General features: G+C 44.2%; 1 protein-coding gene across 4 annotated transcripts in view; it reads left to right on the top strand.

Moving 5' to 3' along the window:
• The window catches only part of LOC123317996 (glutamate receptor ionotropic, kainate 2), a 227,011-nt gene that overhangs the window by 184,004 nt on the left and 18,554 nt on the right, over window positions 1–24,453 (top strand). For all 4 annotated transcript variants that reach the window (XM_044904641.1, XM_044904642.1, XM_044904643.1 and 1 more), the window contains one exon: window positions 9,482–9,713. In XM_044904641.1, the coding sequence (XP_044760576.1) occupies window positions 9,482–9,713 (232 nt within the window). The remainder of the gene's footprint in view (window positions 1–9,481; window positions 9,714–24,453) is intronic.

Here is a 24,453-nt window from a genome sequence, read left to right on the forward strand (position 1 = left end):
TTCCGAGTTATTCATTTTCATATTTCCGTAACGTGAATTGATTAAGTCGACCGGTTTCAGGCCGCGCGGACCCATGTGTTCCCGAATCGCGATGTCTTCAGCGTGAGGTCAAGGGGGGATATCGTATGCCGAATTTGTTTAATTGCGCATTTGACAATTGTATAAAAAAGGGCCGTGCCGGGTATAAATTCGAGCGATTTCGTAAATTCAGTCAATGAAGCCAGAGTGTTCCATCAACCGTCCGAGAAGTATACCTGATAGTAAGTACATTCAAGGGTTACACATGGGCAAGGTCTCAGGTATGATTATTTTAATTACTCTTTTGGTTAATTTGCCGGTTTATTTATTTTCCCACATACCCTTCTTTCCGCCGTGGAGTTGTGTAGTAGCTTCAAATGGCCTACACTACCCCATGGACTTTCCCAGTATGCGTAGGTGTGTACGCTAGCTTCAAATGGCGCGTACATGCTTCCGTGTCATCCTTCCACCGTACCGCCCGGGTCCTGGAGGCCATGCATTAGCTTGAAACGGCCTGCATGTCTCCTGGTATCCTAAAAGTACAGGGGTGTACGATGTTAGCTTCAAACGGCCCATCCTACACTCTTGTCAGGTACGTTCCGCCGTCTCTAGCTCAGCCCACCCTTACCGTACCGCCTGAGTTCCTAGAGGTGATGCATTAGCTTCAAACGGCCTGCATCTCTCTTGGGAGCCCGAGTGTGCGGGAGTGTACGATGTTAGCTTCAAACGGCCCATCCTACACACCTGCCAGGTATGTTCCTTTGTTACCTTTTTTTACCCCGCCTTTCCCTAACCGTACCGCCCGAGTTCTTGGAGATTATGCATTAGCTTCAAACGGCCTGCATCGCTCCTGGAATTCCGAGTGTACAGAGGTGTACGATGTTAGCTTCAAACGGCCCATCCTACACAACTGTCCGGTATGATCCCCTTCGAACTAGACCACCCACCGGGGTTACGGGGGTGGGTACAGCCCCCGTGATTTCGGAACACCTTGGATTCCGAGGGCACCCTCGCGGGTGCGTTCGTCGTCCTTGTTCCGTGGTTTAGTTTTTCCCTCGGTTCACCAAAGTATACCGGCAAACCGCCGTCCGTCTTAACGCCGGTCTCGCTTATAATGACCGACTTTGCCCATGTTACTACCCGCCGCTTGTACGCAACGTAGAGTTAACTTGCACTGTTTTCACTTACGCTCTTGCTTCATTCTAACTCCGACCGCTTCATCCCGCATTCTTACTTTGCTCACTCATCACGCTTCGACATTAAAAGCACGTTACATCCTGCTTCTGCTTCTGCACCGCTTATTCACCCTATACCCTGTACGACATCATTATGTATATAGAAGATATTGAATAGAAGTTTCATGGTTATTGTGTGTTTTATTTTTCTCCCGAATAGAGTTTCTAAGATATTTCAGAGATAGGGGACTGTCCGAACTTCATGAACATCTGACCCCTGGACATAACTTTCTCTGACTGTAGCTCCTGGTCACCTGTAGGATACCGCCTACAGGTTCCGAGTGTCCTCAACACTTTAAACTAGAGGTGGCGCCCGAGGTTTCTATCTTCGGAGAAGAAGACGGCAACAGATGGAGACAGGAGGTCGTCACAAAATGGCGCCCGAGCAGGGACCGTTGTTTGTGAAGAGCTGCCAAAGCGTCCCAACAACTAGACGGGAGAAGAGAGGTGTCGAAGACTTGACCTGGAGATGAGTGAGCGCCGACCAAGAAGCGACCGTTTTCCGTCCGAATAACCGTATTCCGCCCGAATAACCGTATTCCGCCCGAATAACCGTATTCCGACCGAGTAACCGTATTCCGACCGACCGCAGCCGTAGCGACAAATGGTGTAGGCTCCTGGAAAACACTCTGAGGATCTGCGCATGGAAGTTTCCCCTACTACCTCCTAGGTGGGGAAAAAGGTATAAATGGAGCGGTGTAAGTGGCTAGGAAGAGAGTTGAAGACCACCAAGTGGAAAGCAGACAACTAGGAATCCAGTTAGCCTAGGAAGAGAACTTTTGACCAGACCGAGGACCGGACATGACCAGTAACGCCGAGGAAACCCAACCGATCACCGCCCCTATGGACCAGAGTACCAGCTGGATTTACAAGTTGAGGAAGGAAGAACTCGAGGTGGAATTGGATAAATTCCATCTTCGCAGGGATGGGACGGTAGACGAGATGAGGAAAAGGTTGGCCAAGTTCATCAAGAATGGCCAAGCGACCCCAAACCCAACGATCCACTTGACACCACCTGCTTTCCCGACACTACCGCCGCAGAATACCTCCAGCCACGCCGACCCCGTGGACTTACATAAGTATGGAGTGAGCTTCGATGGACTACAAGACCCGGCTGCATTCTTAGAAAGGATAGAAGAAGTCCGTCACCAACTTAACCTAGATCCAGAAAGGATATTGGCAGGCCTACCGCAAATCTTGACCGGAGATGCTTCCCTATGGTTCAGGAACAATAAACGCAGCCTCACTACGTGGTCTGCTTTCACCGAAGCTTTCAGGACTTTCTATTTTCCGACCGACTATTACATCACCCTGGAGGAGGACATCCGCCGACGCCAGCAGCAACCCAACGAGGCCGTTACAAAATATATAACCGACCTCCAGACCATGATGAGGAGACACGGAGGGTACAGCGAAATTCAAGAATTGTCCTTACTTCAGAGAAACCTGCTACCTGACTACCGCCAAATGCTCTGGGGCCAAGACGTCCAAGATATACCCACATTCCTGAGAAAAGTCCGGGAAATAGAGACTCTCAAGATGGAAATCCGCCGCCAGAATGACCCGTCGACAACCGGAGAGTCCGTGAGAAGATCACCGGCATCAACAGGAGCACGAGCGACATATTCTGCAAAACAAGAGCATCCGGCCAGATCTCCGACTTGTTGGAAATGCGGACAAACCGGCCACTTAAGAGGAGATTGTAGGAACCGAGCAGTGTTGTTTTGTTCAAGATGCGGACGAAAGGGAATTATGAGTCGCGATTGTGACTGTCCCAGGTCGGGAAACTAAGTAGGGAAAGGTTTGCTACGAGGCCATGCCCGACCCCTGTTCCCTCCGCCTCGTGTGCCGTCACCGAACACCAGGGAGACCGCCGTCCTCACCTCAATGTCGGGATATTTGGGAAGGTGTTCCGAGCTCTTTTGGACACTGGAGCCTCCAGATCGTACTTCGGGGACACCGTTATGGAACTGTGCAAGGCCAAAAGACTGCCTACAACCCAGGAACGGATACCGAACGCCCTGCTAGCTGACGGAAGTATAGCAAAAATACCGTTGTCCGTCAAGCTTCCGCTCAGCATCCAAGGAGAATCGTACGAGATGCCCCTGATGTACTTGCCGGGGCTGAGTCATGATGTCCTGCTGGGGATGGATTTCCTTATTCCGAACAAGGTACAAATATTTCCGGCCGCCGATGAAATTATGATCAACGGAAAACCGCTACCGACCCAGTCTCTTAACACTATTGCTGAGAGGCCGACGGGATCCCACTTGGAGCTGACACCGAGGGAGCAGCAACAACTACAAGAATTCTTAACGACGGAATTAGCCAAGTTCAAGGACATCAAAGGAACAACACCGCTAGTGGAACACAAAATACATCTCCTAAAGAAAGAACCGATAAAACAGCGTTACCGGCCCCAAAATCCCAAAATGCAGCAGCTCATCAACCAGGAGGTAGACCGAATGCTGGCTGAAGGAATCATCGAGCCATCAAACAGCCCTTGGAGCAGCCCGGTCGTTATTGTGAAGAAGAAGGATGGAAACCCCCGATTTTGCATCGACTTTCGTCAGGTAAACGAGGTCAGCCGTAAAGATGCGTACCCCTTACCATATATCTCAGCCATACTCGACCGACTACGAGCCGCAAAATATATTTCGAGCATCGATCTGAAGCAAGGATATTGGCAGATTCCGTTAGCAGAAGAATGTCGACCAATTACCGCTTTCACTGTACCATCTAGGGGTTTGTTCCAGTTCAAAGTTATGCCCTTCGGATTACACTCAGCGGCCGCAACGTTCCAACGACTATTGGATACCATCATCGGACCGGATATGGAACCCCGAGCATTTGCATACCTGGATGATATCATCGTCTTGGGTAAAACATTCGAGGAGCATTTAGAAAACCTTCGAGAAGTATTTCGCCGACTTCGAGAGGCCAACCTGCAGCTTAACCCAGAGAAGTGCGAATTTGGAAAACGCGCCCTCAAATACTTAGGCCATGAGGTCACGGCCGAAGGAATCCGTACCGATCCGGACAAGGTTAGGGCCATCTTGGAAATGAAAGCACCTACTACCGTTCGTGCATTGCGACGATTTTTAGGCGTTTGTTCCTGGTACCGAAGGTTCATAGCTGATTTTTCAAAAGTAGCAACTCCGTTAACGAGCTTGTTGAAGAAAGGAAGGAGATGGTCCTGGGGTGAAGCTCAACAAAAATCCTTCGAGGATCTAAAGAAATGTCTCACGGAATCCCCAGTACTAGCATGTCCCGATTTCGATCGACCCTTCCAATTGCAAACAGATGCTTCAGAAGACGGACTTGGAGCGGCGCTATTACAGAACCAAGAGGGACACGACCGTATAATCGCCTACGCCAGTCGCACGTTACAACCTGCTGAACGTAACTACTCCGTCACGGAAAAGGAATGTTTGGCTATAGTATGGGGAATCGAGAAAATGAGGCCTTACTTGGAAGGATATCATTTTACCGTCATTACCGATCACCAGAGTCTGAAATGGCTTCATTCCATCAAGAGCCCAACAGGACGTATAGCCCGGTGGAGTGTTTTCCTGCAGCAGTACGATTTTGACATCAAGTACCGAAAGGGAGTCCTGAATAAAGTGGCCGACGCCTTGTCCCGAGAACCTTTGCCGGAGCCGACCAACACAATACACACCGCCAAAACCGGAAAGGAAGAGAAGGGTACACAGAACTGTTCTTGGTATGACCGGAAAATAGAGGAAGTCCACCAGCAACCAGAAAATTATCCAGACTATGCGGTCCGAGAAGGAAGACTTTTTCGCCATTTCTGGGATTTTAGCGACTTAAAAGAAGAGGAAGATACAGAACCCTGGAAATTGTGTGTACCGACCTATCAACGGGAAGCTGTCTTGAACGAAAACCATGATCGACCAACGGCAGGACACCTAGGGATCGCTAAGACCGCCGCTCGCATAGCCCGCCACTACTACTGGCCCAATATGTATCGAGAAATCAGCAAGTACGTCCGGAACTGCCCCACCTGTCAGGCGTATAAACCACTGCAACAACAACCACCAGGAAAAATGCAGCCGAACCCAGTTTCCCAACCATGGGAAACTGTGAGCACAGATCTGATAGGACCGCTACCCCGATCATCTAAAGGGAATGTTTACTTGGTAATGTTCCACGACCGTTTTACTAAATGGACTGCCTGCCGACCTATTCGCCGGGCCACCGCAGCGGCCGTAACCAAAGCACTTTATGAAGAGATCATCACTCGCTACGGGTGCCCCAAAACAGTCATCTCCGATAATGGGTCACAATACACTGGCAAGCTTTTTCGTGGAATGATGGATGAAATGGGTATTCAACATCGAGTCACACCAGTTTATACACCCCAGTGTAACCCCGTAGAGAGGACAAACCGAACCTTGAAGACCATGATAGCGCAGTTTTGCGAGAACAATCATAAGCATTGGGACAGCCATCTGCATGAACTCACTTTCGCCCTCAATAGCTCCCGCCAGGAATCCACAGGCTTTACTCCCGCCTTCTTGAACTTCGGCCGAGAATTGGAAGCTCCAAAGACGATCTATCGCGAGGCCACGAAGGACTACAGAGAAACCGATGACACCGACCCTAGTCCGACCACCATACAAGAACGCGCCAACCGCTTGGGTAGACTGCAAGAAATCTTCACTCTAGTACGTCGACACTTGGCCCAGGCTTTCGACAAACAGAAAAAGCACTACGACCTACGACACCGCGCTTGGAGATGCCATATCGGTGATAGGGTGATGAAGCGGGAGCATCCTCTTTCGCGCTCCGTTAACGATTTTACCGCAAAATTAGCCCCTAAATTCACCGGACCGTTTACTGTTTGCCGGGTGCTGTCACCCGTGGTTTATGATTTGCGGGATGAGCGCGGAAAGTTAGTCAGGCAGATCCACGTCAAGGATCTCAAACCCTACAATGAACCCCTCAACTATTTTCCAGAAAGAATGCCCAAGTCGACCAAACCCTTGAAGATGAGACCACCACAGAGGAAAAGGGAATGGAAACCGCTGTTCCCCGACCTTGTGGTGGTCAGGCCGATAAGCCCATTACCCCCAACTCCTCCGCCGCCTCCGCCTACCAGGGAGGAATTGATGGCCGAGTTCGAACGTTTGCTTTCCCAGACACCCCCGGGGGAGGCGAACTGGACGCCGTATATGCGGGACCTGGCCAGGAGCCTACGTCCGGTAAATTGGCCGGCCGACCGGTACTTCCGCTTGAAGCTGCTGGTGGGAGGACGACAGAGATGGATCAAAATCCCGGCCAATATCTAGCGCCTACTTTAGTTTTTTTTATTTTTTTTTATTTTGTTTTGTTGGTGCCAAATTAAAGATAATTTGAAGACTGCCTGTACTTGTTTTTGTAGACCTTTGACCCGTGTGCTTCCAGATATTCAATATGGGAGATGCCAACATTTTGGTGCTGCAGGAGGAGGTGGAATTAGAGGGAGTTGTTGCACCGCCGATTCCGGACCCCCAAGGGAAGGCCCCGGTTTACCTACCGGTAGCGAAGTACCCGTTGTGCTGGCGCTGCGGATACCCGGACCACGACCGGCGAACCTGCAGAAGAACCTCTTTAATATTCTGCTCCAGGTGCGGACTGGTGGGCACCAGGTCCAGGGATTGTGGATGCCCGAAGGGAGCCACCGAAAGGCCCAGGAAAAAGGACATGGGAGTCCAGTGTGAATTAATCCGTGTGACCGCATCCGGGGCTCCAGCCTGGTCACCCGGAAAGTGACCGTTCTTTTGTTTTCTTTTTTTCTTATTGTGATTTTAGAATAAATTTTATTTTGTAGTAGAGATTATAAAAAAGTTTCTTTTTTTTTAGCCGAAGAAGGAGGGGGATGTAACAAAGCAAATTTTCAATTAGTTTTGTTTCCGAGTTATTCATTTTCATATTTCCGTAACGTGAATTGATTAAGTCGACCGGTTTCAGGCCGCGCGGACCCATGTGTTCCCGGATCGCGATGTCTTCAGCGTGAGGTCAAGGGGGGATATCGTATGCCGAATTTGTTTAATTGCGCATTTGACAATTGTATAAAAAAGGGCCGTGCCGGGTATAAATTCGAGCGATTTCGTAAATTCAGTCAATGAAGCCAGAGTGTTCCATCAACCGTCCGAGAAGTATACCTGATAGTAAGTACATTCAAGGGTTACACATGGGCAAGGTCTCAGGTATGATTATTTTAATTACTCTTTTGGTTAATTTGCCGGTTTATTTATTTTCCCACATACCCTTCTTTCCGCCGTGGAGTTGTGTAGTAGCTTCAAATGGCCTACACTACCCCATGGACTTTCCCAGTATGCGTAGGTGTGTACGCTAGCTTCAAATGGCGCGTACATGCTTCCGTGTCATCCTTCCACCGTACCGCCCGGGTCCTGGAGGCCATGCATTAGCTTGAAACGGCCTGCATGTCTCCTGGTATCCTAAAAGTACAGGGGTGTACGATGTTAGCTTCAAACGGCCCATCCTACACTCTTGTCAGGTACGTTCCGCCGTCTCTAGCTCAGCCCACCCTTACCGTACCGCCTGAGTTCCTAGAGGTGATGCATTAGCTTCAAACGGCCTGCATCTCTCTTGGGAGTCCGAGTGTGCGGGAGTGTACGATGTTAGCTTCAAACGGCCCATCCTACACACCTGCCAGGTATGTTCCTTTGTTACCTTTTTTTACCCCGCCTTTCCCTAACCGTACCGCCCGAGTTCTTGGAGATTATGCATTAGCTTCAAACGGCCTGCATCGCTCCTGGAATTCCGAGTGTACAGAGGTGTACGATGTTAGCTTCAAACGGCCCATCCTACACAACTGTCCGGTATGATCCCCTTCGAACTAGACCACCCACCGGGGTTACGGGGGTGGGTACAGCCCCCGTGATTTCGGAACACCTTGGATTCCGAGGGCACCCTCGCGGGTGCGTTCGTCGTCCTTGTTCCGTGGTTTAGTTTTTCCCTCGGTTCACCAAAGTATACCGGCAAACCGCCGTCCGTCTTAACGCCGGTCTCGCTTATAATGACCGACTTTGCCCATGTTACTACCCGCCGCTTGTACGCAACGTAGAGTTAACTTGCACTGTTTTCACTTACGCTCTTGCTTCATTCTAACTCCGACCGCTTCATCCCGCATTCTTACTTTGCTCACTCATCACGCTTCGACATTAAAAGCACGTTACATCCTGCTTCTGCTTCTGCACCGCTTATTCACCCTATACCCTGTACGACATCATTATGTATATAGAAGATATTGAATAGAAGTTTCATGGTTATTGTGTGTTTTATTTTTCTCCCGAATAGAGTTTCTAAGATATTTCAGAGATAGGGGACTGTCCGAACTTCATGAACATCTGACCCCTGGACATAACTTTCTCTGACTGTAGCTCCTGGTCACCTGTAGGATACCGCCTACAGGTTCCGAGTGTCCTCAACACTTTAAACTAGAGGTGGCGCCCGAGGTTTCTATCTTCGGAGAAGAAGACGGCAACAGATGGAGACAGGAGGTCGTCACAGCTTCTGCCCCATTTATGGAACCAAATTCCTCAAGAAGTGTTCAACAACCTCGTGTGTAGTATGCAAAGAAGATGTCAAGCTGTTATTGATGCCCGTATAGGCCATACATTGTATTCATAGTCATAAAATGCTTGAATTCTCTGGGAATAAAATTTCGTTATTTTACTCGATTTTTCTCAACCACCCTGTTTAAGCTGCAGACCTACAGGCTGAAATTTTTTGCAACTTGAAATCATATTAATATGAATTTTCATCATAAAAATCTTATTTTAACTATATTTTGTTGCAATTTAAGTCAATATCCCTAACTCATGTGGAGCAGTTTATATCCATTGCACGATTCTCAACTGCTACTTCTTCGACATATTCAGAAATAAGAAGGTTTCAGTGATTTCGTTTTGGAAATCGAGTGGCTGCCAAATAGTTGAATAAATCAAAATTTCGTGAAGTCCACCATAGGAATTCTGGTAATCTAACTCAATGAAAAGAAAATATTTTTGCCCTTTAGATGAAATCATTATTAAATCTACTAGTAATTGTTTTTGTAGAAGTACCCTTATATACAAAACTATCGTTAATGTCATCAAGTGATTCAAGGAGAAAATAAAGTTTAATCACTGAACATTATCCTTCAGAATTGTTTTGTACGCACGATATTCATGCATTAAAAAAAAATTTCATGTTAACAGGAATCTAACATATCCACTTATCAGCGGATGTGGTCTTTCATGGAATCACAAAAACCCACAGTATTCACTACCAGTAACATGGAAGGCGTTGACAGAGTTATCAAGGGTAAAGGAAGTTATGCCTTTCTGATGGAGTCAACATCCATCGAGTATGTCATCGAAAGGAACTGTGAACTGACCCAAATTGGTGGGATGTTAGATTCGAAAGGCTATGGTATTGCCACTCCTCAAGGTACGTAGACAACCAAGTCTCAAGCGAATTGTTATTTAGATGTTGATAAGTTGAAATAATTTCTGTGTGTGTCTACTTAAATTGATTGGTTCCGTGTGCGATCATAAATCATCGTCGGATCGAGCAAATTAATAAACAGCCAGTTTCATAACTAATTCTGAATTCTCTACAATTTTGAGGCTACTTCCAGAAAACTCGAGGAATCTTCAAAACTACAGATGCTTCAAAACTTATCATAAGACTGTACGTCTTCGGAAATTGAATGACTTAGTATATGCAGCGTTGAAAATTCGGCAGAATTGATGTTTGTTGTCTTTTTCTAGCCCCTTGTTAGAGAATTCAATATTTAGCTTCATAATATCAGGATTTTATTATGACTTCAGCCTTGCGGTTTTCACACTCCTCTCCAGAGGAAAATTCACTTATCCCAGATATCTCAGATATCAAAAGGATTAAGCTCTGTTGGAGCCCTTTCCAGGTTTTCGGGCTCGTGGTGGTGGTCGGGTTCGGGTCGCTCCTCGGCTCCCTGCTGTAGGTTGGATTCCTGCTCCACCCGCACTTCCTGTCGGAGCAGACGGTGTTCCTCTGAATTTCCCATGTACTTGCGTACAGTTCTCGCCGTTCCCAGCAGTACCGCCTTCTGCATGACTATAGATATTTTCGTCCAGCTGAAGTTTCCTCAAGTTCTCAAGTTTCTTCGGTATCAAGCCTGTAGATGATATGACAATAGGGATGGACTTGACAACTTTCAGCTTCCACTGTCTCCTGGTTTGCTCCTCGAGATCTCTGTACTTTTTTCAGTGTGCCTATCTAGAAGATTGTTATTATTTGGAATCGCCACATCGATGAAAAGTGCTCTGTCCTCATCCTTATTGAGCAATATGAGGTCTGGTCTATTGTGGGTTATTTTTCGGTCTGTGAGAACCGTGCGATCCCAGTATAGCTTGGAATGTTCATTTTCCAATACAGCATCCGGATGGTAATTGTAATAAGGAACCTTTTTCGAACTTCGAAGTTGGTGTTTTAATGCCAATTCTTGGTGAAGAATCTTGGCAACGGCATCATGTCTATTTTTGCGCGAACTTCTGACATCCCCCGGTGATGTGCTGTATAGTTTCATGTGTCGCACAGCCATAACGACATCTATCATCCGCCACTGAGGCATCCTTGGCGATATATTTCATGTAAATCCTTGTTGGAATCACCTGATCCTGGATGGCGAGCATGAAGCCCTCTGTCTCAGGAAACTACCTTCCGGAGGTCAACCAGTAGTTCGACGCAGATATGTGGACGTAATCATGGTTGACCACGTTCTGGTGCCTCCCATGCAAAGGTTTGCCAATCAGTTTCTGCATTTTACTTTCTGCAGAGTGTTCGACGGTTTCCAAGTGGTCCTGCTGTAGCTTTAACGGTGTAGAAGTATCAGCAACACAAACTTCTTGATGGAGTTCTGACGAAGTACTGATTACTGATTACTAGCTTTGTTTTGGTTCGCACTTGAGGCGGTTCCGAATCGGTTCAAATTAGTGGAGCAGCAATGGTGTGGGAAGCTACACGCATGCTACGCGCGAGCTTACGCTGAATAAATAAATGTGCGACTGTTTTGAACTGTTCTGGAACCATCCTAAAAGCGAACCAAAACAGGCCTACTGATTGCTGGGTGTGTTGGACGGATAAACCCAAACCTGCCACTGCGACCAACGGTCTATTGTACCACACAAGCATGCTCAAAGAGCTAGATCTCTCCCTCTAGTCCCATCCTACCCAAAAAGGAGATGATGTCGGAGGGGGAGTGATTCTTGAGTTCCTCTAGGATCATCTTCGGAGAGCCGAAAACTCCAAGTCTGACCCTGTCTGCCGCCGGGCAGTCACAGAGGATATGCTCAATTGTTTCGTCTTCCTTTAAGCAGAGTCTGCAGAGTGGGTCATTGACGATGTTGAGTTTTTTGAGGTGGGCTCTGAGTCTGCAGTGTCCTGTAAAAACCGCTATTATGGATCTCAGATTAGTTCTAGAAAATTCTAGCCAGCGACTGGTGTATGGGCTGGGAGGCACTGAAATAGCCCTATGCGAGTGACGCAATCCAGGACGGTTGCGCCAGTGCTCCAGGACCTTTTGCCTTATCCAGCTGTTGTTTCGGTCCCTGATTAAGGAATTAGAGATTTTTATACTGGGTTCCGGGCCAATAAGCGATGATGTCGCGCCTTCTCTGGCCAGAGCATCCGAAATATCGTTGCCACTGAAGCCAGAGTGTCCAGGTATCCAAATCAGTTGCAGTCTGTTTGAACTTCCCAATTTGGTGAGTTTAGATCTGCACTCAAATACCTGTGCCGAGTTGCATTTGTCAGCCGCGAGAGATTTGATCGCAGCTTGAATATCCGTAAGGATTTTTATTGATCTGCCCGCACAGCCACTATCAAGTAAATGGCCTGCGCACAGATCAATGGCGAAGATTTCTGCCTGAAAAGCTGTCGCCGACTTTCCCAGACTAGCACTGAGTTTAGTCAGCGGTCTACGGCTGTAGACTCCGGCTCCAGATCCCTGACTGGTTCTGGAGCCATCAGTAAACCAGCAAGTTCCTTGTAAATAGAAATCCTTGTGACGGAGCCATTCGTCTCTGCTTGGAATCAGAGAAGCGAATGTTCCCTCAGTGCTGGTTCTTGTGATTATTTGATCAGTTCTCATGCCCATCACCTCATCAGCCTCCAGTTGGGCCGACAGACGACTGGGCACGAAAGTGAGTTTGTCAGGCTCGTTTACGGTAAGGTGGTGGAGCCTGTGGGTTGCTAGTCTTGCCTCTCCCTGGACAAAAATGTGAAGGGGAGGGAGGTCTAATAGCATCTCCATGGACGCAGTTGGAGTAGAGCGGAATGCCCCCGAAATCATGAGGCAAGCCGTTCTCTGGAGTTTGGAAAGTTTGTTTTGGGTTAGAGCGCGTTCAGTGCAGGACCACCAGGCGACACAGCCATAGGTGATCAATGGTCTGATCACCGTGACGTATAGCCAGCGGAGCTGCTTCGGCGCTATCCCCCATGTCCTTCCACAAATCCTTTGGCAGGCCCATAGGGAGTGCCTGGCTTTGTGGACGACTTTTTCCACATGGGAGTTCCATAAAAGCTTCCTATCCAGGGTAATGCCTAGATATTTGGCCTCCTCTACGAGTAGAATGGTCTTGCCGTAGAGAGTTGGAGGAGAGATTTGAAATTTCCTTCTGACGAAGTAGCCTTGCTCAGAAAATAGTTTCGAAGTCCTTCAATTTCCTGGGTCATACGGTTGGACAAATCAACAATTCCTCCACCCCTAAGATGTCGTGGCAGTTCGGTCCGTTCTATTGAGCTTTTGGGGTGATGTTTATTGTGTTTAGTCAGCATCGTCCTTATTTTTCTCTGTAAGGCTGCTAAATCGGTGGTGGTCCAAGAGATGATACCGAATGAGTAGCTCAGCGCCGAGAAGCGTAGGTATTGATAGCTTTCATCAGATTCTTGCTGTTAAGTCCAGTTCTCATTATCCTTCTCAATCTTCGGATGAACTCCTCCGTTAGTTCTCTCTTCATCTGGCTCTGTTTGATTTTTCTTGCCTGTTTTATGCCCAGATACTTGTATGTGTCTCCTTCCTTTAATGCTTCAATTTCTGCACCTTTCCTGAGTTTGAACGTACCATCTTCTATTTTCCCTCTCGTTATAGGTATTCAGCAGTCGACATTTTTCTAGTCCAAACTTTGATGTCTTCCGAAAATCCTTCCACCATCTTCAGCATCAGTTGCATTTGCCTCTTGGTAGATGCGAAGAGTTTCAAATCGTCCATGTAAAGGAGATGATTCTGTTTCATCATAGTTCTACTGCCGCTTTTGATGGCAAATCTGTAGTCCGTAGAGTTCAATCTATGAGACAAGGGATTCAGGGCCATACAGAACCACAGAGGGCTCAGCGAATCCCCTTGGAAAATTGCGCGTCTTATTGGAATATGTCCTGTTTTAATGGTGCCATCTGCTGCTTTCATTTGAAGACTGGTACGCCAGGTTGACATGGCGTTTTTCAGGAACTTAACAATATTAGGATCCACCAGATAGTTAAGATAGTCAAGAGCCATTCGTGAGGTATGGAATCGAATGCTTTCTTGTAGTCTATGTACGCTGCGTAAAGATTCCTTCGCATGGAGAACGCTTGATTGCAGATAACTGAATCTTTTTGTTGCACGGCGATGATGTTATTCCTTTCACAATGGTTGTGAATTCGATTTGAAATGCACGATGTGATTAATTTGTACATCGGTGGAAGACATGTGATTCGTCGGTATTTGGATGAGTCTTCTGTATTCCTTTGGTCTTCAGGTAACAGGTACGTTGTGCCATGTGTAAGGAATATTGGCATTCTTTCAGGATTTTCAATGACATCATTTATTGCGGAGATCAATTTTTCATGCATGATCCAAAGTTTCTTGATCCAGAAGAAGGCCCAGGTGTTTTCCAGTTGTGTGATCATGTTGCATCGGCTCATATTTTATAGCTTCAGACTTTTCATCTTCAATCCATCCGGTATCTCCATTGAACTGAGGTTTCGTTGATAATTATTCGGTCCAGAATTGTTCAATGGCTTCCTTTGGTGGTAACTTTCCATTTTCTCCATCAGACGATGTGAGTGACCGGTAGAAAGTTTCTTTTCCGGCAATAATTGCTTTTATATCTTCTCAGGCGTTCTGCATACAGACTCAGCTTTTGCTTCAGAGTGTCGAGGCAGTGGTGAGCTGTAGCATTCTCCGTCTCTCGTTCTCTCTTATTATTATATTCATTATTTCTACTCATGTCATTAGTTGGAAGATTTTAGTACCTACGCCCCGAATATTTTCGACTTTTAGTCGAAGGTCCACAGCTTTCACCAACCTCGATTAGAAAGAAATTCTGGCTTATTTCCTGTCCAAATTAGGTGAAGGAAGTCGTACATGAAGGCTTAGTCTGCTTTAGATATATCGAAAAGTCGATCAATTACTTAATGAGAAATCAACCCAAGGAAAAAATAACATCAACACGACCATTTCACAATTGCGGTGTGGACTATGCTGGCTCTTTTAATCTACGGGAAAAGTCCTGGGAATATGGAACTACAAAAGGTTCATCGCCGTTTCTGCATGCAAGTCGATTCGAATTTTTATTTTTGACAGTTGGAGAATTTTCAATTATTTTCAGTTCTAATAACTCAAGGACATTGAAAATTGTTCGAAAAAAAATATAACCGATTTCAAAAACTTGTTGCTTGGAAACAGATTGCCTATAAGCAACAAGCTTTCAAATCTGTTATAAATTTACATTGTTAAAAAATCGAGGGTGTTATGATTTTTAATTAAAGAGTAGTGGACTGTATTAAAAGATAATTGAGTTGGAGATGGTATAAAAACATTTATTAAGTATCATTCACAATCATAAAATGAATATGTTACCTGCATGAAGCTAATACAGTAAAAAGCAACTAATATTAACCACATCTATAAACTCAGAGAGACAATATCCAATTAAAAACAAGAGATGGTCCAGAGCAGTTCAAATGAGAAGTCACTTGATGTCAGACTTAGACGTTGAGGAGTTCAATAAATTCAATATCAACACAACGGTTACACAGTGATAGGGCAATCAATTGAAAATTGATTGCGAGAGCCTCCTTTTTCTATCAGAAAACGCGAAGGTTAGAATACTGAATTTTAAAGAGAAGACGCGAGAGTACAGAGAAATAGGCCCGAGGTGAAACTGCAATGTCTAAGTCTGATCATCAACGAGAAATCGATACATTGAATTTGAGTTGATCAATAATGTTAATGTAAGTATGAGCAGAACAAGAGTAGCACAAGTTAAATGAGAAGCGCAGAATTAATGAATTTGAGAAGCACTAGAATATTAAAAATAATATGAAAAGGGCAATAAATTCTAATTAAATGAGAAGTTCAATGATAATTAATTAAATGAAAAGGACAATCATAATTAATCTGAGAAGAACATAGTATAATTCATATACAGTGAGATGATCTTGAAGAGTGCAAAAATTTATCAATGAATTCAACATTTACAGAGACGAACTGCTTACAAGTAAGCACGATTAGAACGTTCATCAGAAAAATAGAAGAAACAATTGATAAATTAAGAGAAGTCATGAGAGTACTGAGTTGAATAAATCTCTAATCGTAGATTTTGAGATGTGCTGAAGGCTGAGAAAACTAACATGCATGTTGAGTCCGATGAATGAATATAGAAGAGAAACAATGAGAGTACATATTATAAAGAGTAGACCATACCAAGCGAGTAGACATGAGTGTTCGAGCAGACTTTCCAGGGTGGAGCCTAGGTCGAGGTGTGTCGAGCATTATCACTGATCGCTTAACGAAACTTGAGGTGTGCATATCCTGTTCTGTGGAAAACAGCTACATCCAGGGTCCACCTTGGAGAATATGAGGATTCATTCATCTGAAACTCAACACCATGAATTAGTCATATGTATAAGAGGTGATCATACGAGGTGTTATAAAAATGATAAAACTGATTCTAATAATAACGAGTGTTAAGAGAAGACAGGAAATCAGATATCAATTTTATAGAGATGAACTTGAGAAGTTTCAATCCTGGTGCTACATACCCATTTTCATGTGAGATGATCTAGAGAAGTCTGAAACTCTATATAAATTATGAAATATGATAAAATATATAGTTTTGAGAGGACAATAGTTCGATTTGAGTTGAGAAGACATTTCAATTGAGCAGTGCTCGCAAGGATTCTGAATCTATTTCAAGATTCTACAATCCCTTGCACGTGGACTTATTTCAGCAGAGTGAAATTATCATGAAAATGGAGTAATTAATAATGTTGAGGAGTCTGAGTGTACTTTACCTTATGAGAAGAACAATTTAGCACCAGGATTGTGCGAGAAGACTTAAAAATTGAGAACAACTAAAAGAAGTGAACTTAAAATGAGGTGTTACAAAATCACATTGATAGCAGCGCGAAGTTAATTCAACGGAGCTAACAAAGAGAATCTTTAGAAAAAAAATGTGTAAATGTGTGGTTTTTCACTCCTGAAGAACACTGAAAGTGGGGCCGCTGCGTCGTTCAACCAGCGCACCGCCGAATCGGAGTACCATACGCGGCCACCGGAGCTGGTCAGGAGCGTAGACTAGAGAGAGGTCGGAGGAGGGCTTCGCTCAATTTTAAACATTCCGCCCGCCATAACTAACAGCGTTAGTTATCGAGATGACTAGAGAGGTTGAAATTTCTTCTTGGTTGCTTCTGGAGAGGAGACTGGCAGAATTGCAAACTTCGAGATCGGTCTAGTTAGAGTGGACGTGGAGGTCTTGAGGGGACCCTGGGTGCATGGTCATTACTCGCCCTAATGGCCACTTACAAGGAGGTAATTGCTCGTCGGTGATGAGAAAGGGGACGAGATGGTCTGAAGCGTTCTTCTGGTAATTGTCCCATGAGTTGTTGAGCTCTTATACCTCGTTGCCTTGCACATATAACACACTTCAGGATGTGGGATTTCACTGGGGCTCTTCTTCCAATGATCCAATATTGTTGTCGGATGGTGGACAGTGTGAGTTGTGTACCTCCATGGAGTGTTCGTTTGTGAGCAGAATCTATAATCAGAGAAGTCAATTGAGAAGCTCGAGGAATTATTGCAGGATGCTTGCTATCTGGGTCTAATAGAGCGTTGGTGATTCGTCCGCCTACACGAATGACACCTTCATGGTCGATGAACGCCGTGAGTCTACTGAACACATGTGAGGATGACAGAGCAGTACCATTTTGAAGAGCCTTGAGTTCTTGAGGAAAATACACTTGTTGAGTAGCCTTGATCCAATAGATCCTTGATTTTTCCAAGTCAGTTGAGGTGAGCGGAGTTGAGAAGTTCAGAGTTGAGGAGTGTCTGAGTCGGGCGAGGACTCTTAAACAGAGAGAGGTGATTCTTAACAGTTTATTGAGAGAAGAATACCTGTATATAAGATCCCACGAGTAGTCTTGAGTTACGGCCGTGAGGAGGTTCTTGGTGGGTCTTGCTTCAGATTCGGGGTCAATTGTCGTTGCCGGCTGACGATTGGGCCAGGAATCTGGTGACTTGGAAATCCATGGTAGTCCCGTCCACCATAGAGTGCTGTTCAGTAGTTGAGATGACGAGAAGCCACGAGAAGCACAGTCCGCTGGATTTTCCTTGCCGGAAACGTATCTCCATTGCGCAGTTGGAGTTAGGTCTTGGATGAGCTCTACCCTGTTTCGAACAAAGTCCTTCCAGCGTGCTGGGTGAGAAGTGATCCACGAGAGAGAGACTGTTGAGTCCGTCCACAAAGTCGTTGAGTGTATCTGTGTATCTAAAACACGATGAGCATAATTAGTTAACCTGGCCAGGATGAGAGATGCTGTGAGTTCGAGTCGCGGGATTGTGAGGCGTTTCAAAGGCGTTACTTTTGTTTTCGAGCAGAGCAATGTGACTTTGGATCCTGTGGACGGTGAGCGGACTACGAGATAGAGGACTGCTGCCATGGCAAGTTGAGAAGCATCAGAGAAGCCGTGAAGTTCTATGGTAGCATTTTCTTGGGTGCCTACCCAGCGAGGTGCTCGTACATTGATCAATGATTTGAGATCTTCTCTGATATGTTACAACATCTTTCTGTGAGTTGAGGTGACAGTGGTTCGTCCCATGACAGTTTCTGGAGCCAAAGTTCCTGCAACAACATTTTGGCCCTGATCGTGACAGGGGATACTAAACCAAGTGGATCAAAGAGTTGAGCGATATGAGATAACATTGTACGTTTAGTTACCACAGACCCAGATGAGCTTGAGTTGATCTTGAACGAGAAGTAATCCTCTTGAGGATACCAGAGTAGGCCTAGAAGTTTCGTTGAAGTAGGACAGTCGTCAAATGAGATCGGCGATGGTATCATTTCCTCCTCGGTTACCATCTTGAGCGTACTTGGAGAGTTCGATTGCCACTTTGCTAAGGGGAGGCCGCCCGCCATGCAGAGATTTTTCAAGTCGATAGCGATTTCTGAGAGTTCTTCCTTCGTGTCTGCACCACCATATATATCATCAACATAGCGACCTTTGGTGAGTGGTGGAATGGCGAGTGGATACTTGTGACCTTCATCTTCGATGAGCTGGAGGAGGACTCGAATGGCCAAGAAAGGAGCAGCCTTGGTTCCATAGGTGACGGTGGTGAGGTGGTACGTCGCTATCTCATCTTCTGAGTTTCGCCAGAGAATGCATTGGAGATCCCAATCGTCTGGATGCACCATGATCTGTCTGTACATCTTCGTGATGTCTGTGGAAAACACAAATTTAAAGCGACGTACCCAGAACAATACATCAATCACATCTAACTGAAGTTTCGCTCCTGTGTGCATGATGTCGTTCAGTGAGAGGCCTGTTGAGGTGGGACTGGAACCATTGAACACTACTCGCAATTTGGTGGAGGAGCTGTCTGGTTTGAGAATTCCATGATGCGGCAAATAGTATCTGGGATGCGAGATGTCTGAGGGAGCCTTCTTCATGTGCTCGAGTTGTTCGTATTCAGTGAGGAAGTCCTTGTAGAGCTGGCAATATTCTTGGTTTCCCTCGAACTTGCAAAATTGTCCTTGGAGGCATCGGAAGGCACGTTGTCTGGAAGATCCCAAAAGATTAGATGATGATTTTAATGGGAGTCTTACCATGTATCGTCCAGAAGGAAGTCGAGAGTGAGTGGTCTTGAAGTGGTCTTCACATTCCTGCTCGTCAGCAGTGAGGTGACTTACGGAGGTGGACTTGACTTCTTCTTGTTCCCAGAACTTTTCGAGAAGGCTTTGAAGGTCAGATTCTTGAGGGGCATGGTATTGAGGAGACGCACTTGAGCAGACTTCTTGATGAGGGCATATTGGACCTAGGACCAACCATCCAAAGATCGAGAGCTGAGCTGTTGGAGTTGACCCATCTGGCCCTTGTCGGAGTTGAGGAAGAATGATGGAACCATAGACATCAGCACCCAATATGATGTCGATTGGCCTTGAGGTGTAGAACTCTGGATCGGCGAGCTTCAAATTGTCGAGGTGAGGCAAACGTGGTCGTGTGCAACAATTGAAAGATGGTAGACCAGTAAATGGAGATGACAAGATATGAGCATTTATATTCACGGTTTTGTGATTGTGAAGAGATTTCAGTGTGATCAGTACTGATCCTCTTGATCTTGAGGTGGCTCCACCAATTCCAACGATGGTGACTTTGGATTGGCTTCGAGGAAGGCTGAGCTGTCTTGAGAAGTCTTCAGAGATGAACGAGAGTTCCGATCCAGAATCGATGAGGAGTCTTGCGTTGTACGAGATGACTGGTGTGATGAGCGGTCGATAATGAGATGAGCTGTCTTCGAGGGGTTTTGATGACTGCCTGAGCACTTTAGGCCCGTTTCGAGGTGGCTGGCTTGGCTTCGCTGGTCTTTTGAGTTGGCTTGGATGAGAAGGCTTGAGGTGACTTTGGTGAGACGGCTCGGCTGAGCGGGTCGTGTGGCCGTTTTGGCCATTAAATGAGAAGGCTATTTTTGAGCAGATCTTAGAGGAGACTTTGGAAGAGGCGACATTAGAGGCGGCATCGTGAGAATATGAGGATTTCGGTCTAGAGCTGGGTCTCAAAATAGAAACGAGGACTTAGTTGAGACGAACATTGAGGGGTCGAGAAGATCTTATAGCAAAGAGCAGCCAAGAGCAGATGTTTGTCCTCGTATTGAGAAATGAGACTTCCCCAAGCTATGGGAAGTGAGGTGTGCCAGTGAGAGCCAAGCGACAGATCTACTTCAGAGGAGTCGACTGTAGAGAAGATCTGAGGTAATGGAGGCGTTCAGCATTAGAAATTGAGGAGTTGAATTACTTGAATAGTCGCCAGAGAAGACTGGTAATGAGATGTCTGAGCAGACGAGGACGAAGCAACCGGTTGAGATGGCGTTTGAGATGGCTCGAGAGACTCCTTGAGATGACGAATGATGTGGAGATAAAGCATGAGCAGGCTTATCAAGAAAGAATTTCTCTTACTCAAAGTATTCGTGGTCGAGGTGCACAATTCCTTGAGAGGGCAGAGAGGAGAACTATGATTAGTGAACGATGATAAAATTCCAACTCAATTATCCGGCCCGAAGGACCAAATGTTAAAAAATCGAGGGTGTTATGATTTTTAATTAAAGAGTAGTGGACTGTATTAAAAGATAATTGAGTTGGAGATGGTATAAAAACATTTATTAAGTATCATTCACAATCATAAAATGAATATGTCACCTGCATGAAGCTAATACAGTAAAAAGCAACTAATATTAACCACATCTATAAACTCAGAGAGACAATATCCAATTAAAAACAAGAGATGGTCCAGAGCAGTTCAAATGAGAAGTCACTTGATGTCAGACTTAGACGTTGAGGAGTTCAATAAATTCAATATCAACACAACGGTTACACAGTGATAGGGCAATCAATTGAAAATTGATTGCGAGAGCCTCCTTTTTCTATCAGAAAACGCGAAGGTTAGAATACTGAATTTTAAAGAGAAGACGCGAGAGTACAGAGAAATAGGCCCGAGGTGAAACTGCAATGTCTAAGTCTGATCATCAACGAGAAATCGATTCATTGAATTTGAGTTGATCAATAATGTTAATGTAAGTATGAGCAGAACAAGAGTAGCACAAGTTAAATGAGAAGCGCAGAATTAATGAATTTGAGAAGCACTAGAATATTAAAAATAATATGAAAAGGGCAATAAATTCTAATTAAATGAGAAGTTCAATGATAATTAATTAAATGAAAAGGACAATCATAATTAATCTGAGAAGAACATAGTATAATTCATATACAGTGAGATGATCTTGAAGAGTGCAAAAATTTATCAATGAATTCAACATTTACAGAGACGAACTGCTTACAAGTAAGCACGATTAGAACGTTCATCAGAAAAATAGAAGAAACAATTGATAAATTAAGAGAAGTCATGAGAGTACTGAGTTGAATAAATCTCTAATCGTAGATTTTGAGATGTGCTGAAGGCTGAGAAAACTAACATGCATGTTGAGTCCGATGAATGAATATAGAAGAGAAACAATGAGAGTACATATTATAAAGAGTAGACCATACCAAGCGAGTAGACATGAGTGTTCGAGCAGACTTTCCAGGGTGGAGCCTAGGTCGAGGTGTATCGAGCATTATCACTGATCGCTTAACGAAACTTGAGGTGTGCATATCCTGTTCTGTGGAAAACAGCTACATCCAGGGTCCACCCTGGAGAATATGAGGATTCATTCATCTGAAACTCAACACCATGAATTAGTCATATGTATAAGAGGTGATCATACGAGGTGTTATAAAAATGACAAAACTGATTCTAATAATAACGAGTGTTAAGAGAAGACAGGAAATCAGATATCAATTTTATAGAGATGAACTTGAGAAGTTTCAATCCTGGTGCTACATACCCATTTTCATCTGAGATGATCTAGAGAAGTCTGAAACTCTATATAAATTATGAAATATGATAAAATATATAGTTTTGAGAGGACAATAGTTCGATTTGAGTTGAGAAGACATTTCAATTGAGCAGTGCTCGCAAGGATTCTGAATCTATTTCAAGATTCTACAATCTCTTGCACGTGGACTTATTTCAGCAGAGTGAAATTATCATGAAAATGGAGTAATTAATAATGTTGAGGAGTCTGAGTGTACTTTACCTTATGAGAAGAACAATTTAGCACCAGGATTGTGCGAGAAGACTTAAAAATTGAGAACAACTAAAAGAAGTGAACTTAAAATGAGGTGTTACAAAATCACATTGATAGCAGCGCGAAGTTAATTCAACGGAGCTAACAAAGAGAATCTTTAGAAAAAAAATGTGTAAATGTGTGGTTTTTCACTCCTGAAGAACACTGAAAGTGGGGCCGCTGCGTCGTTCAACCAGCGCACCGCCGAATCGGAGTACCATACGCGGCCACCGGAGCTGGTCAGGAGCGTAGACTAGAGAGAGGTCGGAGGAGGGCTTCGCTCAATTTTAAACATACATACATACATATACTTCATTCAAATTTATTTTAGCAGTCGGTTGGCCATGAAATAATTTTCTCAAGTTTTTGTAACTAGAACGAAGTTAGGTTGGCACTCATGAAATGTCGTTAATGTCATAACGCCGTTGCCACAACTAATATCAATTTTTATTACGAAAATTCGAAAATGCCGAAAGTGATTGAAAAAAGAGACAGGGTTTCAGGAAGTGCTATTTAGAATTCAGGTCCGCTCATTCAAATAGTTATACCCTGATATTCTAAAATCCACAATACGTCAGACGATAGCGAACATATTCAATGTAAGAGAATTTATATAATGTTTCATCTGAATCTAAAAGACTTATATTTCAGCTGAATATTTCCACAATCAGAAAGATTGTGAATGAAGAGTATGACAAAGAATTTCCTTCTATTGGGAGACCCAAAAAAGTGGTGGCATTTGGGAATTTTATGTTTGAGTGAATTAATGCGAAAAGTTTACTACAGGATTTTCGATAAATGTCATCGGAGAATAAGTTCCCTAAAATGGATTTTTCTATTTTTCATTTGACTTGTCCTATACAATGTAAATGTCTTAAGGTAATAATAAATACCTAATTATTATAATTACATCAATATATTAAAATGAATAGCCACGAATACGCGCAAGTTGCCCTGTTACTTGTTTATTCATGTGAAATTTTTGTTCAACGGTGAAGTTGCATCTTAACTTGAAACTTCCTTCAACTCCTTTTACTTATATTGATGCAAGATGATTTTTGTTGAAGAATTTAACATTCTTGTAATTATCTGTTAATTCCTTCGGGAGATACCCATTCCCAACCACTGCATCATATGCATTTCATCTTCGGGTTAATATTTTTGAAATCTACAAATGATGTAAGCCAAAGAAGATAACGAACATTAACTCTCCTCAAGCGAGTGCATATTATGATATTATACTGATCTCCTGTATTTTCCATGCAAATAACTGGATTTGGTATGCCTTCAATCAGTTTGTATAAACTTCAATTATGTTCGTCACATATTTTTCCGAAGAGATTCGACATTGTGATAAAATACGTAATAACAGAAACTTTTACGTAGAACGGGCAACATAGCGTTGATTTAAAACCCAAAAATGTTTTGACAAGCGTCATAACCCCACATTTTCGTACTATACAGAGTGAAATGTGTCAAATTTCCATGGCCAACCGACTGCTAAAATAAAAGTGAGTGGAGTATACATACATACATACGAAATAATTTATTTGAAGGTGTGATAAATAAAAGAACAATTAGAAAAGTTCATTCCTTTTTTTAGATTGCTTACAAATTTCAAAATTATTTGATGAAAGATATAAAATGCAACACCCCTCTCGTTTTTTCCTTTTTGTTTTCAGATTATTCTTGCTTCGTCAATCAACATGGTGAAAAGAATGAGGAAGAAGGATAGTAATATGAATTTATCACAAAAAAAAAATTTTTCTTTGAAAATTTGTTGGGAGTCGAACTCGCGACTTTGTTGTATAACCCTCACCTGTGGAATGTGAATTGAAACTAATCGAAGGATATGGATTTTCGTCACCAAGCAACGGTTATTCGACTGCACTATCTAATTCTAATTCTGTGAATCACCGTTTCTTGGTGACGAAAATCCATATCCTTCGATTAGTTTCAATTTACCTCCTGAACTCGGATTCACTTTGATTTTTAACCTTCATGATTTAGATT

This window comes from Coccinella septempunctata, chromosome 7 (genome assembly GCF_907165205.1).
Source record: "Coccinella septempunctata chromosome 7, icCocSept1.1, whole genome shotgun sequence".
NCBI classification, from domain to species: Eukaryota; Metazoa; Arthropoda; class Insecta; order Coleoptera; family Coccinellidae; genus Coccinella; species Coccinella septempunctata.